General features: G+C 42.9%; 1 protein-coding gene across 3 annotated transcripts in view; it reads right to left on the bottom strand.

Annotated features, from left to right (window-relative positions):
* Nucleotides 1-18,364, bottom strand: part of Cfap44 (cilia and flagella associated protein 44) — a 110,345-nt gene that overhangs the window by 6,678 nt on the left and 85,303 nt on the right. For all 3 annotated transcript variants that reach the window (XM_031363964.1, XM_031363965.1, XM_031363966.1), the window contains 6 exons: nucleotides 17,461-17,664; nucleotides 13,799-13,994; nucleotides 8,042-8,152; nucleotides 3,334-3,464; nucleotides 1,492-1,608; nucleotides 369-570 (listed from right to left, as the gene is read on the bottom strand). In XM_031363964.1, coding sequence (XP_031219824.1) covers nucleotides 369-570; nucleotides 1,492-1,608; nucleotides 3,334-3,464; nucleotides 8,042-8,152; nucleotides 13,799-13,994; nucleotides 17,461-17,664 — 961 coding nt within the window. The remainder of the gene's footprint in view (nucleotides 1-368; nucleotides 571-1,491; nucleotides 1,609-3,333; nucleotides 3,465-8,041; nucleotides 8,153-13,798; nucleotides 13,995-17,460; nucleotides 17,665-18,364) is intronic.

Below are 18,364 nucleotides of genomic sequence, written 5' to 3'. Positions count from 1 at the left end.
AAGGTAACTGGGAAACTAAGCTGAGGGCAGAGTTAGAGGTGTTGAGCTAGGAGTAAAGAGATGAGCATACTAGCCTCAGAAGGCTTAGAAGAGCCCAGCCACTGAGGCAGTAAGGCAGGTTAAGAATGAGCTAAAGTGTGTGTGTGTGTGTGTGTGTGTGTGTGTGTGTGTGTGTGTGTGTGTCTTTCATCCGAAGATCTGAGATAGCTCCTGGGCGGGTGCACACCTGCAACTGCCAGGACAAAGTGGTGTAGACAAAACTACACGCAACACTGGGTCTGCAGTCCTTGTTTTCTGCTGTTGTCGGCTGTTGGGTTCCTTTTGAACTCAACCAGAGTTACTAATGGTCCTCTGACTGAGACACTCACTGCTGATGGTTTTCGCCATCTCTCTCTTTTCCCGGATGAGCACCTTCCGCCTCTCCCTGCATTCTTTGTTCAGTTTCTGCTGCTTGACGTTTTCCTCCTGGAGCTGTTTGATTCGCTGTTGCAGCCGATCGAGGGAGTGGTTGGAGAAGACCAAGGTCCCAGAAAGGTCTTCAGGAACCTCCCCAAATACCACATACTCTATCTACAGAAACAAAACAAAGCGAAGAGAAATCAGAACCGACACAGACAAAGACCAGACTGAAGGCAGAGAGAGAGAGAGAGAGAAGGAGAGAGAGAGAGAGAGAGAGAGAGAGAGAGAGAGAGAGAGAGAGAGAGAGAGAGAGAGATCCTCTGTCCTGTTGTTTAAAGCCCCTCACCCTGAGGCTCCACTCTCACCTCAGTGACAGTGACTAGGTAAACAGAAAGCTGTCTTCAGAGAGTAAGCCACATGGGGTCTTTCTGAGAACAACCAACTTCTACAATAGGTCTTGCCTGATATCTATTTCATAACAGTGGGGCAGGCATTTCAAGGATGACATAACAAACTGTTAACAAGATATCAATAAACTGATTTTTGGAGTGTTTCTTACCCCTTAAGAATGGCCTCTTCTCTTAACATGACAAGAGTCTACAGCAAGCCTTTCTCTTCTTATGAAGATCAATTTCCACAGCTTAATGTAAATTTTAGTTCAAGTAGACAGTAGAAATGAGCAGAGATGGGAAAAATTAAAAAAAAAAAAAAAAAAGAGTATTTCTGTCCTGTCCTGACCTTCCTTATTAATGACATCAAGGTAAGACTTCTGATCATTGGTGCACAGGTGACTAAAGATGGACGGACGGGAAGTAACCTGTGTGTAAGATCCAACATCTCAACTTCTAGCCATCTCATTCTTACGACTGGACTGGTGAAGTGACTGTGGGCCGTGGGGAAGTGTGCGTGTTTTGGCGGTTTTCCTTAGCTAAAAGCCTGAATGGGTAAGAAGAGTTATCGATGTGCTTCTGTATACAGAACAGCCCACCAGGGGCCCTGGTACACCACTGGTGAGCCACCAATATTTCTCTGGGAAGGTTTTGGTGTGACACTGTTTCTGCCCCAATCTTGGGGTCACAGATCTTGGGTCACCTGGTGGAGCTTCAGAGGGATGACGACCAACAGCTCGTTCAGCCTCTGCTGTTTCTCTCGCTGATAAGCCTCCAGGGCCTCCTCGGCTGCATTCAGATTGGTTGCCACAACTTTTACCTGAACAAAGCCACGGGAAAGATATTGGCATGGGTCAGTGAAAATACATGTGTCCAAGGTGGTAAGTGAAGGCAGGGTGAGAGGAAACACAATGGGCACAGGATGTGCCCTGGGAGACCATGACCCAGAGCCTGACTGTACAATACAGCCCAGAAACACACATTATTTTCTTTCTGCCCAGTTAGAATGCATATTTGGTCATACCTGTCTCCTCGAATTGTAAATGTTTTCTAAACAAGAGGTTTAAAAATGTCTCCCTCTCTCTTTTATTTTCTATTTGTAAAGCAGCCCTCAGCATGATATCTTTATCAGAATTGTAGAAAGTTTTGTTGTTGTTACAATGACCCAAAGAAATTTAATTTTTAAAAAAAGTGTTTTAAAGCACGAATCTATAGCACCCACAAAGTATACTCTTCATCGCCTAAAAAATCCAACAGTGTTCCTGAATATTCTCATTACAAAAAGAAATTTTAATCCACTAAAAGCTAGGTGGTGGTGGCACACACCATAAATCCCAGCACTGGGAGGCAGAGGAAGGTGAATCTCTGAGTTCAAAGCCAGCCTAGTCTATAGACTGAGTCTAGGACAGCCAGGGTTACACAGACAAACCTTGTTTTGAAAAACAAAATAAAGCCCAACAAACAATCAAATCCACCAAAAAAAAAAAATTCTAAATGTGAATCAAGTTGAATGGCACTGCTCTAAACAAGATCTAAACAAGACTTTCTGTTTTAGAAAGTCAAAAGGGAGAGGAGATGGCAGCTTTGCTTTGTAGCCTCCAACACACAATGCATCGGCCACAGAAGACAGAGGCCGGAGGGAAAACAAAGTTCCTCTAACCGCTTATCTTCATCTCATTTCTAAGAAGGCTTCATAACTAACACACTAACCTAGTATTTACTGAGTGTTATTTATACATCCATACACATTTATTATATAATATGTGCTATGCTATTTGCTCATAGAATTATTTCCTCAAAAAGTTGGGATACAAATGAGTGGCATAAAAAAAAAAAAAAAAGCAGTCATCCAGAGAGTCACAGCCTGCTCACTACAGAGCTTGTGATCCACAGGGAAGGCTCAAGGGACTCTGGCCAGCTCCAGTGTGGCGAGCATGGCTTTGGCTGGCCTGGCCCCTCTCCCCATCCCCTCTGCTTTGCTAAAACAAAACAAAACAAAACCATAAGATTACATTCCTAAAGTTAGCATCCAAGGTCTATTCCCTTCTTTGGCCACTTCCTTCACTTGAGGTTGACTACCAAGGACCAACTATCAAAGTATTCAAGTCCACCAATGAAAAGGCCCCTTTGACTCACCTGATTAACATGTCTGATTAAAATTAAACACCTCATCCAAACACAGGATTTACCATTTTACTTTTACAAACCGTGCTTTTCCTATGTGCCTCTGTCTCCTCTCCAGAGCAGTCCTTTGTCCCAGGGGAAAATACACCTCCCCTTCCCTCTTCCCTTCTCCTCCTCCCTCATCCTCTAGCTCCTGTCTTTGTCTCTGATTTGGCCTTCTGGGGTAAATAGATCTCATCTGGGCTGGAGAACTTGGCCTTGGGGTATCCTGAGCCGACAATTTTCCTTTCCACAGATGTTGATGACCTTTGCTGAGAACTTCTGTGGATAACGTCTCTGAGAAGTTCTAGCAATGCCACGCCTATGAAATAGGAGTGTGGGTAGCTAGTATGATAGGAGACACGTAGGTAGACCACCATACCTTTTTGGAGAATGTATCATATTCTTTTTTCAGGTTATCAACAATTTTCTTTTCTTCAACCAAGGCTTCTTCAATGTCCAGTCTTTTCTCTCGGAGTTGGAGGGCCAGTTCAAACAGACTTACATCACAATCTAAAAGGAGAGTTAAAGTAAGAAGGCAGTCCTGTTTGACAGGGAATGAATGGAGTGGTACAAGAAACATTGGAGATCCAGGATCAATATCAGCTATGCACAGACCCACACCAGACTCTGCAAAGGACAAATCATTGTCCTTCTTATAAAAACAAAGTGAACAGTGTCTACGTGTGTGTGTGTGTGTGTGTGTGTGTGTGTGTGTGTGTGTGTGTGTAGATCAGAGACCAATCTCAGAGTCATTGTCTGTTGTCCAAGACGGAAATAGTCTACCCTACAGAGAAACAACTCCAGATAGTGTCAAGAAGTCCCTGAAACTGATAAGATTCACTAAATCCCTCCCTGCCAGAGCACAGAAGTTGAGCTGCACAGCAGACTCTCAGACAAGCCAAGATGCAAAGAAGACTGAAGCCAGGCCCATTGGTCTGGAAGAAGCAGAAGCCGGCTGAGCTACATGGGGGAGGTTTAGACCAGTCGCTTGAAAGAAACACTCTCCAATCTGTCGAGCTGCCTGCCGGCTGTGCAGTGTGCCCCAAGTTCCTAGGTTTTGTGAGTTGTCACTCATGCTGGGGTGGGCCTTGGTGCTGTAGCTGTCTTGGAGTAATTTCTGTTCCTGTAAGTAACCCCCTCACCCATATTCCAATAAAACTCATTGGTTCACTAAATTGGACTATGGTGGTATCCAAACTTATGTCTGGTGTAGGTTCCCTATCTGAGGTGAGTAGACATGTGTATTGTATCTCCACAGGAAAAGGTTTGTCACACAATAATGCCTTCCACCTTGTTTGCTTGTAAATTCACTAGGCTAATTAGCCTTTGAGACTTTGGGGTTCTCATGTTTTTGCTACCCTGCACAGCTTCATGTGGGTTTTGGGGACCCAAACTCAGGTCCTCACACTTCTTTGGCAAGCATTTTACTTAATGAGCCATCTCTGAGGCCCCAGTTGTTCTTATTTTATAGAACAGTCTATAATGAAGGAGAAAAACCATCCTTAAGGGAGGTGATAGGGTATAATCTGCATGGGATTCAATGGGCTTCAGGTGCATGCTTTTATTTGAGCTGTTATGCCATGCCCACTCATCTACTCCAATAAAGTCTGCAGTGTCAGGCTTGAAGGCCTGATCATTGACCAGAGGCGTACGACTTCAAAGGGAGTTTGTCTCCTGGGTATTCAGTCAATTGCTGGCATCTCCTAACTCAGACATGTTCCAGATTAGTCTTTCCAATACTCAACATGCCTTCTTATTCAGGCATAAAGGTGCCCCAAGAAATGATTCATAAATAGTTAAAACTAAGATTAAACATTGTTCCTTGGCCAGCACAGCATTCCAGTATATCCTAATTTATTACCAAGCTGCCATTAGCTTGGAATTTCTCACAAGGAAGCTGCCTTATCAGACAGGTTGTCCTCAGAGTTAGGAGTAGAGGTCAGGCACTATTGCTAATTGTAAACATAGTTAGAATTCTCAGAGCAGTCCCACAGGAGACAGAATTGCTTTACATACCAGAGAGTAATTGAAGGGCTTCCCTCACTTAAGGGCATTCTCAGGAACTGTTAGATTGGAACTTACTGGTGCTTGCCTCCAACAGACCCAGAGAATTAGCTTGGGGCTGCCAAGATAGCCCCAGAGGAAGGGCACCACTGCTCTTCTGCTTTGCACCTGGATGCCTGATCTTACCGACCTTGATGTGACTGTCACTTGCCTACGTGACTTCTGTTTTGCTGTCTGATCTTACTGACCTTGATGTGGCCCCCACCTGCCTACATGACTTTTGCCATTTGCTCTGTTTTCTGTATACTATATAAGCCTGGTTTTCACTTTGTGCAAGAGGATTCACACATTCAGATTGGAGATTTCAAGCATTTGAGACAGCGGTCCTCGTGCGGTCCGCAGCCTCCCAGGCCCAGAGTGCTCAGGCCCAGGGGTTGGTGGGGGGAGTGGTGGTGCAGCACCTGTCCAGAAGAGGTGGCTGCTTTAGACCCAGTGTGTGTCAGGTAGTCTCAGATGTACCTCAACTGCTGAGCTGCCAGATTTTTCATTTCTCTTTTATAATGACTGTAAAAATCTGATGCCATTTTTGAGAAATACATTCAGATCCTGCACTTCCATGTGTCGTCTCTGCCATCATTTCTTCGCCTATGCCTTGTCGACCTGACTAGGACCCTGTTCTCCCTCCGGTTGAGGGAGGCCCAGACTGGCCGGCCCACAGCAGTGTTACACTAATGCCACATTTATACACTGAAGAATAGATCAAGATGTTAAATTAGAATATTGAAACAGAACTGTGTAGGTAGCACATATCTGCAATCCTAGCGATAGGGAGATGGAGAAGGAAGGGCTAGAAGTTTAAGGCCTGGCTAAGCTACATAGTTAAGACTCAGCCACAAAGACCTAATTGCTGGGAATATAGTGCAGTGGCAGAATGTTAGCCTAGCATGAATAAGAACTTAAGTTTTATTCCTTCATTGCTGGTGGGATTGCAAGCTGGTACAACCACTCTGGAAATCAGTTTGGTGGTTCCTCCAGAAATTGGACATAGTACTACCAGAGGACCCAGCTATACCACTCCTGGGCATATACCCAGAAGATGCTCCACTATGTTCAAAACAGCCTTATTTATAATAGCCAGAAACTGTAAACAACCCAGATGTCCCTAAACAGAGGAATGGATACAGAAAATGTGGTATATCTACACAATGGAGTACTACTTAGCTATTAACAACAATGAATTTATGAAATTCTTAGGGAAATGGATGGATCTGCAGAATATCATCCTGAGTGAGGTAACCCAATCACAAAAGAACACACATGGTATACACTCTCTGATAAGTGGATATTAGCCTAGAAGATCGGAATACATAAAGTATTCCACAAACCACAAGAAACTCAAGAAGAAGGGGGAACAAAATACCCATGGAAGGAGTTGTAGAGACTAACTATGGAGCAGAGACTGAAGGAAGGACAATCCAGAGACTGTTCCACCTGGGACTCCTTCCCATATTCAATCATCAAATCCAGACACTATTGTTGATGCCAGCAAGTGCTGGCTGACAGGAGCCTGATATAGCTGTCTCCTGAGAGGCTCTGACAGTACACAAATAATACAGAAGTAGAGTCTCACAGCCATCCATTGGACTGAGCATTGGGTCCCCAATGAAGGAGCTAGAGAAAGGACCCAAGGAGATGAAATGTTTGCAGCCCCTTAGGATGAACAACAATTTGAACTAACTAGTACCCTCAGAGCTCCCAGGGACTAAACCACCAACCAAAGAGTACACATGGTGGAACTAATGGCTCCAGCAGCATATGTATAGCAGAAGATGGCCAAGTCGGTCATCAATGGGAGGAGAGGTCCTTGGCCCTGCGAAGGCTCTATGCCCCAGTGTAGGGGAATGCCAGGGCCAGTAAGCAGGAGAGGGTGGGGTGGTGAGAGGGGGCGGGGGGAAGGAACAGGTGTTTGTTTTTGTTTATTTTTATTTTATTTTATTTATTTTTTTTTTTTGGACAGGAAACTGAGAAAGGAGATATCATATGGCATGTAAATAAAGAAAATATCTAAATAAATAAATAAATAAATACATAAATAAATAAATAAATAGAACTTAAGTTTTACCCTCTTCCCCAACCACAAAATAGGATAGCCAAGTAGGATTTAGGATCCCTAGTTTCAACTGAGCTCAGCCATTAGACTGGCTGTGTGGTGTTCAAGGCCTTTAATCCCACTGTATTGTAACACGGTGAATTATAAGGTTTTATTCTACTCATAAATACTGTGAATTTTTAGATAAAACTCTTGTCTTTGGGCTGGAGGGATGTCTCAGTGATTAGGAGCTCATAAATGCTTTTGCAGAGGACCTGAATTCGGTCACTAATACCTCTGTCAGAAATCTCACAACCACATGTGTTTCTAGTTCTTGGTGGATCCTCCGCCTTTGGACTCTATGGACACTGTCATTCAAATACACATACATATAATTTTAAAAATATTACAAGAGTCAAAATTAAAGCTACTTATAAACCAAATGGGATGGAGTTTCTCCACTGAAATATTGAGTTACAAAGACTATAAGCATGTTGTCCTAATGGCTCTGGGATAGTTTCACTAGTTTAAAAAAAAAATTACCAACAATTTCCAGGAAGCCGGTATGGATTGTCCTTACAGATTTGAAATAAAAAATTTTGAGTGAGTTTGTCAAAAAGAAAACATTGTAATGTGTGTGTGTGTGTGTGTGTGTGTGTGTGTGTGTGTGTGTAAAGTAAAATTTGCCTTTTACCTATACAATTAAACTTAAAATTGACTACATTGTTCATAATATTTCTGAATCAGCGGTTGGTTTCCATAGATTGATTTTTTTTATTAATAAAACCTGTAACTGTTTAAAGGACTGGATAATAACAATGATAATTTTCCCAAAAATCCCTCCCAATGTGCTCATAGGCTTTACTTCATACATTTAATACTATTCACTTCTTAAATGTTATTACCAGAGAGCTGACAAACAGAGGAGTGCCATCTCGGTGTGGATAGCCCACATTCCCGCTACGCAGAGAACACGGGGCTTTGCGCAACTTACTCGTCGGGCAGATAGAATCATCGAAAACATCATCTTCAGATCCGGACGCGTCCTCGTCACTCTCCAGGCTGGACTCCTCTTCACTGGACTCCTCGCTCTCTTCATCCTCGTCTAAGGCGAGAAGATGATCATATTAGGAGAACAGATCTTAAGCACCAAATACAGGGTCCCCTATCAGTCAACCACTCAGGAAAAAGACACAAGGGGAAGAGCTTAAAACCATTCAAGGCACAGATCATGTGTCCTGTCCTTGCTCGTTGAATCCAGTCATAGCAAGAGTGCTGCTATGGTAGTGAATCTGCCCTCTCCCCAGCTGACAAAATCCTCCAGTCTCCCCTTCCCCTAATATCTTATCACTCTGGTCTGCCTTCAGTAAACATTCTGTTAGATTTTACGAAAGCATTACCATATTCCTTAGTGATTCCCATCTACTGGCCAGTCTCTTGCTATTCTGTTATAAGCTATCATTTATTCTTGCATCTAGAGTTGAATTCTATTTTCCTACCCCAAAATGTCATTTTGGCAGCCACTTGGATAGTTATGTAACTGCTCTTTAGCAAGAATCATGAGTAACTTTTCATTATTATGTTGTATATGGCATTTTTATAAAATATACAAATGTGTGAATATCATCCCCCAAGGTAAGATTATAGACTCCTTCAACATGCCCCATTCTGCTCTTAAAATACCTTGGAAACATCCATGCTCCACACATCATAAGTTCGTGATTCTTGTGTTATAGAATGTCAGATTAAACACAAGAGACAGACCTTCTACTTTTAAGATTTATTTTTTCATTCACTAATTTAACTATGACCTTCCACATTCACTCTGCCTCAAGCTTTTATCCTATCCCTCTTTTAATTTAAATTTTATTATAGTGAATTTCTTTGAAGCAGAGCACTGCTAAATTGTCCAATAGATCAAACTTGTACCCATTTTAGCCACCTGGGTAACCAGGCTTACAAGCCTAGATTTCTGCTCCAGGCTTTTTGTACATTTCTAAAATCTAAAATCTGTCTGAAAATTACTTTAAGCAACTTGCACCAGCATATAAGACAGATCAGAAACATTTTAACTCTTAAGTATCTTTACGTAAACTGAAAGGCTGGAGAATCTTAGAATTTAAAATAAGGGCATTTAATACAAATGTATGGTGTATAACCTTTACCTAAAAGGACATAGAGGGCCAATGTAGCCAGCCAGAAATATAAAATAGCCAGTTCTAGGAACTGAGAGCCTCAGGGCTCTGGTTCCTGATACCTGCCCCTCCTGAATGATCCACTATGAGAGCGGAACTAAGAATGAAGGTCTAGTGGTTTATGAGACTCTCCACCCTGTTGACCAGTAGATGAAGATTGCATTCCTAGAATGAATGTGTTGCCCTCCCTAACTGAATACCTTGGGTTCAGGTCCCTCTGAAATTTTCCACTGTTTTCACGTTCTGATTTCCTTGGTAACCCTCTCCCCACCCCCAGCCTTTGGATGTTCCCTTAAATATCCCACACTTCTTGTGTCCGGCGTCGAACTCTGGCCAGCATGGTCACGAGATCGACCCCAGTACCGGTATCCCCAATAAACCTCATGTGATTGCAGCAAGTTCGGTCTCTTGTGAGTCATTGGGTGGTCGTGTCATCCCGAGACTTGAGTAAGGATCTCCCCAGTTCCGGGGGTCTTTCAAAAATAACTGCTTTCTGAAAAGGAATGAGACCCACTTTCTCCCCAATTCTCCCAGTAAATATGGCTAAGCATTGTGTATTAAACAAATGTAAGATTCTGAGAACAAATGTAAGATTCTGAGAGAAGCAAGCAAAAAATGAAGTGCCTCGGAATCTGAAAAACAATGCTATAGTGAGTTCTCTGGGTCGTACATGTCAGACATGGAGGTGAATGACTTGGCACACTAGATACACCAACTGATGCAACAGACGTAGATAAGTCCAACAAATGCTTACTCTCACTTACCAGGAGATTAGAAACAGGGCAACCTATGAAATCAGAACCAGATAATACTATTGCAATCAAATACTAAAGGAAAAACCGTAGTCACCTCCAACCACATGATCAAAGCTAAAGGAGGAGCCTAAATATGTGCCCTCACGATGCTGCAATGAAGCCTCTTAATGTTCCAACTAGGATGGTATCAAAGGAAGGCAGAGTAGGGGATTTGGGACATTCACCACAGCTAGCTTATAAACAACTCTTAAACTGCCACCGACACCAAGGCAGCTGCTGTAAAGATCACATGGTTTGGACAGGTGTGGTGGCCCGTGCCTTTAATACCAATATATGGGAGGCAGAGGCAGGCAGAATTCAAGTTTGAGGCCAGCCTTGTTGTTAGTTCCAGGGCATCCAGGGCTAAATAGAGAAACTCTGTCTCAACCAACAAAAAGATTGCATGGGTAGCCTGCACCTCTCCCATCTTGCAGCACCAAGAAGATGCCTAGAGGAGAGTCGGGGCTTTCACTCCTGGCCATAGGTCCCAAGTCCACCTCCACCATTTTGCCAGTAGTAGCACTAGAACTCATTTCCACACACAGCAGCAACAAGGAGGACTCATTTTTCTTCAGTGGCAATGAAGACTGGATGGTACATATTTCTACTTTAATAATAGGGACAACAGACTACCCCAGGTGACAATCTAGTCTACGGCAGGCTCTGTAGGGAAGTCTGAAGACCCACCTCCCAGAAGATATCACCACAAAAGGGTAGGAAAACACAATGGCTGCTAACACCAGACCTATTCAGGTCAATGTCATCAATGGTAACTGCACTGTGTCGGACTGGCAAGAGAGTCTCCTAGAGAGTGTATTCATTTCTTTTCTGCCGCCGCAATAAAATTTCCTGGCAAAAGTAATTTAAGGGAGAAAGGGCTTATTTGGCTCACAGTTCCAGGCAGCAGTCCTTCATGGCAGAGAACTGAAGGAGCATGGCTTGAGTTAGTCATGTGACTAAACCCACAGTAAGGGCAGAAAGCAGTGAACTCATGCATGATTACTTGTGCTCAGCTCACTTTCTTCACTGTTACACTGTTCAGAATCCCCATCCTAGGAAATGGTGCCGCCCATGACAGACAGGTCTTCCCATCTCAATGAACACAATCAAAATAAATTCCAGAGACCAGTCTAATCTAGACAATCCTTCCATGGCAACCTCTTCCCAGGTGATGTGAGGTTGAACCAAGCTGACAATTAAAACTAACTATTGGCAAGGGAAAGCCGTGCTTCTAGCCTCTGCCTCTTCCTATGAAGTATCTAGGTACCCACTGGTGTCCCACCAGAAGGCGACGATTGTAGGCTCTTCACCATGACCAGAGCAACCAAAATCAGCACCGCTGTCAGCCACAGAGTTGTGATGGTTAGTTACCGCCATTATCAACTTGCGTGGATTTGAGCTCACCTGAGACATACACCTTTGGGGGTGTCTGAGTAGATCTCCAGAAAGCTTCAACTTAGAAAGACTCACCTGAATTAGGAGGCACCCTCCCATGGGCTGGGGTCCCAGGCTGAGCAAGAAAGAAAATAAGAGAAAGGGACCAATTCTCTCCTCTTTCTTTTCCTTGACTGTGGCCCCAGTGTGACTTCCTATCTCACAGTCCTCCTGTGGTGGCTCCCCTGCCATTAAGTACTATATCCCAGAAATAAACTCTTTGCTCCTCAACTGATTCTGTCAGATATTATGTCACAGAGCCAGTGTTAACAATGTTCGTGGAAATCCTCATTATCTGATAGGGTACTGCTCCCACTGTATAGGAGTAACATAGAGTGTACCCCACATATTGTGACACTTACATATACAAAGAGATTCTATCTTTCTCCAATAGAATGGCATATATATACACACATATATATGTATGTATTTATCTACATATATATATTGACCATTCTATTGGAGTAAGATATATACATATATTATATATGTACACATATACATGTATAATATATAGTGAAGATGTGGAGATAGAGGAATGCACTGTATACACTATATACATTATCCACAATATACACTATTCATAGGGATGCACATTAGCATGACAACTTTGAGGGGAAACTGTATGGACTTTCCTCAAAAACTGTCATGTGACCCAGTATTCACTCCTGGGTATTCATACAAAGGAAATGAGAATCCGCATGCAGAAATGCCTGTGGATTTGTGATGAGAACTCACAAAATTGAGGAAGCCCATTTAACCTGCTCCTAAAGGTAATAAGACACTTACTGGCAAAGACTGAATGCTTTCCCTCTAGGGCTGCAAGCAAGGCAAGGGCTTCAGCCTTTCCCCTCTCTTCCCCCACCCCCACCCCTTTCAGTGTAATCCTGGATGACTGAGCCACAAAGGACAGAAACAGGTAATATGTATATCGATGAAATTCCTACCAGAAATTTCCATAGAATCTACCCAAACCTTCTGGCATGAAGAAGCAAGTCCATGGAACATGGGGCAAACAGGTATATCAAACCAGTCATACTCCTAGATGCTAGCAGTAAGCTTGAAGACACAGAGAACAAACGTGGTCCCACGTACATTCACTCAAATCAGTAAACTATACAGGTGCAAGTCTGACAAAACAGGAGCCTGGGCTGTGTGTGGACATATAACATGTAATTAATAGGCAAGCATGCAAGGCCTGCCCTGAGACATGCAGAGCCAAACTGATAAACCGGTTAAACACAAATGTGGTAAAGAGTCCAACAAGATTTCTTTGTAGATATAAACATTATTCTAAAATATGAAATGATTAAGGAGCTAGAATAGCTGAAGCCACTTTGAGAAGGAAGACTTGCTTGGGAGGAAGTGGTGTACCTGATTTCAGTACTTACTGGGCAACCACAAAAACAAAGGGGGTAGGTCACTGTAACAAAACAGAAAACCCAAAGCGAGATCCACACACGTAGATGCAGACAACTGTGACACATGATTCAAAAGGTCATAGGCAATTCAAAGGAACAAGACAACATCCTCAGCAAATGCTCCAGGTGCAAAGTTACAGATGGAAAAAAGTTGGGAACCACGTAGCACACAAAGGAACACAGGGAACTCTCAAAACGCCATACCAAGACAGCAGGTCAAGCTTAACAATCTTACTTAAACACATACAAAAGTTGAAGACAGGCATTTCACCTAAACTTTCCTGTATTGGTTCATACCTAACACACAGACAGGCACATACACACACACACACACACACACACACACACACACACACATACACACATGTATCCACTACAAACCACAGACTCAACTACACACATATGCATGCACACACATGTACACACTCGTACACATGCATGCACATACACACACATATGTACACAAATGCATCCACCACAAACCACACACTCAAGTACACACATATACATGCACACACACATACACATCCATACACGCACATACATGCACCGCATTTGAGTATAGATATATAAGCGCACACACGCACGTACACACACACACCACACAAATGGACTCAAACTCCAGTTCTTCAAACACATCCTATCAGCTTACAGCCCTGCTCTTTAATCCCTACGGTACGTCTATGCTGCCTGTGCAGTAAGTAGGTGAGAACTGCACCAGACAGAAAGCTCAGTTCCTTCCATCTCTTGTTAGTGCTGATGAGAAGAAATGGAGTAGCAGGGATTTCTGAGTTCGAGGCCAGCCTGGTCTACAGAGTGAGTTCCAGGACAGCCAGGGCTATACAGAGAAACCTTGTCTCAAAAAAAAAAAAAAAAATGGAGTAGCAAGTGAGGGAAGAACACAAACCTGCGTCTCCCTCAACTTCCTTCTTCTTCACCCGTTTGATCTTCTTCTTCAGGACCTTCATGAGGAAGTTGGCAAACTTATTGTTTTCTCCCAGGGCTGCCTGGAAGCCAGCGTAGAGCGCCTTTTCCTGTTCTTGGAGTTTGGTGATTTCATTCTTTTTCTCTTCCATCTCCTTAAGAGTTTCGTTTATTTTCCACTAGAGGGAGGGAGGGAGGAACATAAGATACATAACATTTCTAACAAGCTGGCTTCAGAGTGCAATGCCCGTTCCAATGCAAAGCTAGAGTCTACAGGTATCTTTGAGCTTCTTAATAGAAATCTATTTCTGATGTTTCTAGAACTGTTTATTTGATTAAATTTACATTCTTTAAAATTATCACTCAAGTTCAGTATCTTTGGAATGTTGACCTTTGTCAACAAAAAAAAAAATCAAAATTAAACAAATTGGAATTTTGGGTTGGTTTAGTTTGGTTTTGTTGTGTTTGTTTGTTTGTTTGTTTGCTTGTTTTTTGAGTCAGGGCTTCTCTGTGTAGCCCTGGAACTTCCTCTGTAGACCAGGCTGGTCTTGAACTCACACAGATCCGATTACCTCTGCCTCCTTAGTACTGGGATTAAAGCCATGTACCACCACCACCTGGCCAGATTAGAATTTTTACTGACAGTCAGATAAGATGGTGCCTATAAGAGAAACATAGTCCCAGGTCTGAAGCAGTGCATCTAACATGGCGCAGGGCCAGCATTCATAGCTGGATTTCTGAACGCCCATCCCAGAAGATGACTAACGTCTCCAATTCAACTCGTGAAGGGCTGCTCCCTGATAGGAGCAGCATCTGTGACCAGACATGAGCCTCCAAAAGGACTGCTCAGAGTGACAGCGTTGGAAACCTGACCCCTTCCCTGCATAATCACCTGGGAATAGAGCGAGCACCATACCCAGGACAGGTAACTGGAGGCCCTGGGAGACTCCAAGGGAGTGGAAGCGGTAGTCAGGGAGCGGAAGCGGTAGTCAGTAATTCGACTCTGCGCCCCATTCATCTCTCTCCTTTACTCGTACTCCTCCCACCCCCTTCTTAACCCTATGCTCTTCCCTCTTCCCATCATCCTTATCAGCTTATCTTTTTCCTTCATGATTATAATCTTCGAGAGAAGTTAACAACCTCTGAGATCTGTAGATCCTAACAGATCCCAACTTTCCCCTCCCCAGCTGTTCTACCCAGGTTGATCTTCCTTTCTTTTCAAGGTAGGTAGCAGTATGTGTATCCCCATTCTCACTCCGAAAAAGCAATCTACGGATCAATGCAATCCTAAACAAAATTCTGATGACATTCGTCACAGAAATAGAAATCTTAAAAATCATAGGAAGTATGAACTCTCTCCTGACAGCCAAAGCAGTTGGGTGCAAAAATAATTCTGCTGGAGGGATCACCACGTCATGTTTCAAGTTAGAATCATAGAGGAAAACGACAACAGAAACCTGAAACAACAACAACACAGCTTAGTACTGTCAAAAAACTGGGCACATGGATCAATAGAACAGCAAAGAAGACCAGATTCAAGTCCACATAATTATAGCCACCTCATTTTGACACAAATACCAAAATCACACATTGGAGAAGAGACAGCATCATCGGCAAGTGGACACGCAGAAAAATGAACTTAAGTCCTTATCTTTCACCTTGTCCAAAAGTCAATACCAAATAAATCACACACATCAACCTAAGGCCTGAAAATCCATGCCAGATGTGGGATATCTTTATGAGTTATTTGACTGGAAGGCCCCAGAGACTACCAAAACAAAACAGGCCACTGCCATTGCTTTTAGCTGGCCCCCATAACAATATTGCCTGTACCTATTTATTTGGGTTTTTGTTTGTTTGTTTGTTTAAAGCTACCTCTCTAAGTGCTGAAGGGGTTGTACAAGTCACTGGGAGAAACAAATTATCAAGAGTCTTACTCAACGTGCTATAACATGGTGCTAGAATATCCAGGCTGTATGTGCCAGCAGGTGCAATAACAACATGACACTTACAGGTGTGTCCCCCTGCTTTCTGACCACAGCTGAGGTCTGCTCCACAGGAAAGGGTCCGTCTCTTGCATTATGAGCCTGGACAAAAACTGAGTAGAGTATAGACCCTAAAAGGAACCTACTACTGTTCTTTTGCTAAGTGGGCATATTATCAAACTGACTTCTAAATATCTGTGATTATATTCATAGAATGGTGCTGATCTCTGCCTTGGTTAGAGGAACGCTCATTTTTTACAGTTGTTAATGCAAAGAATCATACCTGGTCAAAAGACTAAGAATGGGTGATAGTTGAGTGCCTGAATGGGACACCTATACCACCCCTGCCCCAAGGTTTAGGGGACAATGCAGAAGAGAGGTAAAAGGAATGTAAGACCAGAGGGTCAGAAGAGTGCTGTGAGATGCTGTCTGTTAGACATGGCATCGTCATTACACTCATGACTTCGCAGCTGCTGGATTAAGACCTGGGCAAAATCAAAGCAGTCAACACTCTTATCTTGGACAAGGACATTCTCGTGATGTCCCAGTTCTGGGAAAGGAGTTATGTGAAGTGGAAGGACACTGAGGGAGGCTGAGTAATCTTTCAGTGGATGTGGCCATTGGCAGGCTATCCATTCTCTGATGGTATGAGGAGAGGAGGAGGAGGAGGAAGAGGAGGAAGAGGAGGAGGAGGAGGAGGAGGACTGGAGACTGGAAGGAAGGAGCTAAAGATACATTATATGAGTGTATAAAATTGTCAACAAATAAATAGAAATGTTCTTACAAAAAAGCTATATCACTTGCATAAAAATGGTTGCAACAGGAGATAATTACATTAACCAAATTAAGCTAGTAACAAAAAGGCAAATATGTTTTTATCTCATATGTAGTTCCCAGACTTTGTGTGAGTGTATATGTTCATATGTCTGCCGGGGCACATGTACTCACACATATGTAAAAGATAGAGATGGAAGTTCTGTCTTCCTTAATCATCTTCTACTTTATTACTTTTAAACATCTCTCTTGCACATGAGGGTGTGTGTGTATGTGTGTGTGTGTATGTGTGTGTGTGTGTGTGTGTGTGCGCACGCGTGTGCACGTGTGTGCACATGCCTGTATCACGGGGCATGTATGGTCAAGAAAACAGCTTTGGAGAGTTGGCTCTCAACCTGTGGGTTACAACACCTTTGGCAAACCTCTATCTTCAAAATTATTTCTATTAATGATACATAACAGAGGCAAAACTACAGTTGTGAAATAGTAACAAAAATAATTTTATGGTTGAGGGCCACCACAACTTGAGGAACTGTATTTAAGGGTTGCAGCATTAGGAAGGTTGAGAACCACCAATCTAGTGAATGAATTGAAGAGCTGAACTCAGGTCATCAGGCTTGTTGGCAAGTACCTTTATTCACTGAGCTATCTCACCTGCCTTCTCCGTCTTGTTTTTCTGAGACACCAAGTCTCATTGAACCTGAAGCTTGCCAACTTGGCTAGACTGGCTGGCCAGCAAGATCCAAAGACCCTCCTTTCCCCACCTCCCAGACTTGGATTGCAGACATGGGCTGTTGTGCCTGGATCTTTACATTGGTTCTAGGGAATCAAATTGGTCTTCCCTAACTTAAGGAGCGCAGCCAGTCAGGATCTGGCTTGCTCTTACTTGCATGTCTTGCTCCTCTTTGTCTAAGGAATTCACTCTCTCTTGAAGAATATTTTCCTGTTTTTCAAAATTCTTGAGGAGAAGCATTTCTTGAAATAACGTGACATGGTGAAGGTCAGATAACTTCATCTTAGTATCTAGCTTCAGCTTTTGATGTCTCAGAAGATGGAGTTCTGCATCGAAAGTGACAGTAAGTTCTTTGATCTGAGGTAGAAAGGAGATTTGAGAACATGTGAGTTAAAAGGCAAATGTTCTTTTTCAAACTGTTCAACAGTACTGATGTATTTAAAATATTTCTCATTATATATTTTGACTAGAGATATAGTTATGTGCCCATATAAACTTATTTATTAGGGGCATTAAATTTGCATAACTCAGTGATGGGAATTCTATAATACAGTCCTTTAAAATACTTTATCACTAAGCCATTGTTCAATGACATTCCATATATATATATATATACATATATATATATATATATACATATGATATTCATCGTGAATGAGTATCTCCTATGTGTCTGGTGTGCCTTATGGCTAGACAGGAGAGAGAGAAGAGATGTGGCCCTTATCTGAAGGACTGAAAACTCTACCCGGTAAGACAAAACTAACACCCAGGAAACATCAAGAAGACAAGTGTATGACATAAGGTGCTGACTGCAGGGGCAATGGAGTCAGAAACAAGAGAGGGTGTGTGCGGAAGATGCTGGAGAGGGCTTGGACTGATCTGTGCTTTGAATGATCCCAGGTCTGAAAGGCAGCGATCATTGCAATTACAAGGAAGCAGTTAGGGGAAATGCTCTGATATGAACTGGTGGTAGAGAGAGAGCCTGGGAGGCAGGCCTAGTGGGAGAACAGGCCTGGGTGGAGTGGGACTGATGATGAGAAGAAGGCGGGGGGGGGGG

This window comes from Mastomys coucha, unplaced genomic scaffold (assembly GCF_008632895.1).
Source record: "Mastomys coucha isolate ucsf_1 unplaced genomic scaffold, UCSF_Mcou_1 pScaffold12, whole genome shotgun sequence".
Classification (NCBI taxonomy): domain Eukaryota; kingdom Metazoa; phylum Chordata; class Mammalia; order Rodentia; family Muridae; genus Mastomys; species Mastomys coucha.
This window is presented reverse-complemented; position numbering and strand designations above follow the sequence as displayed.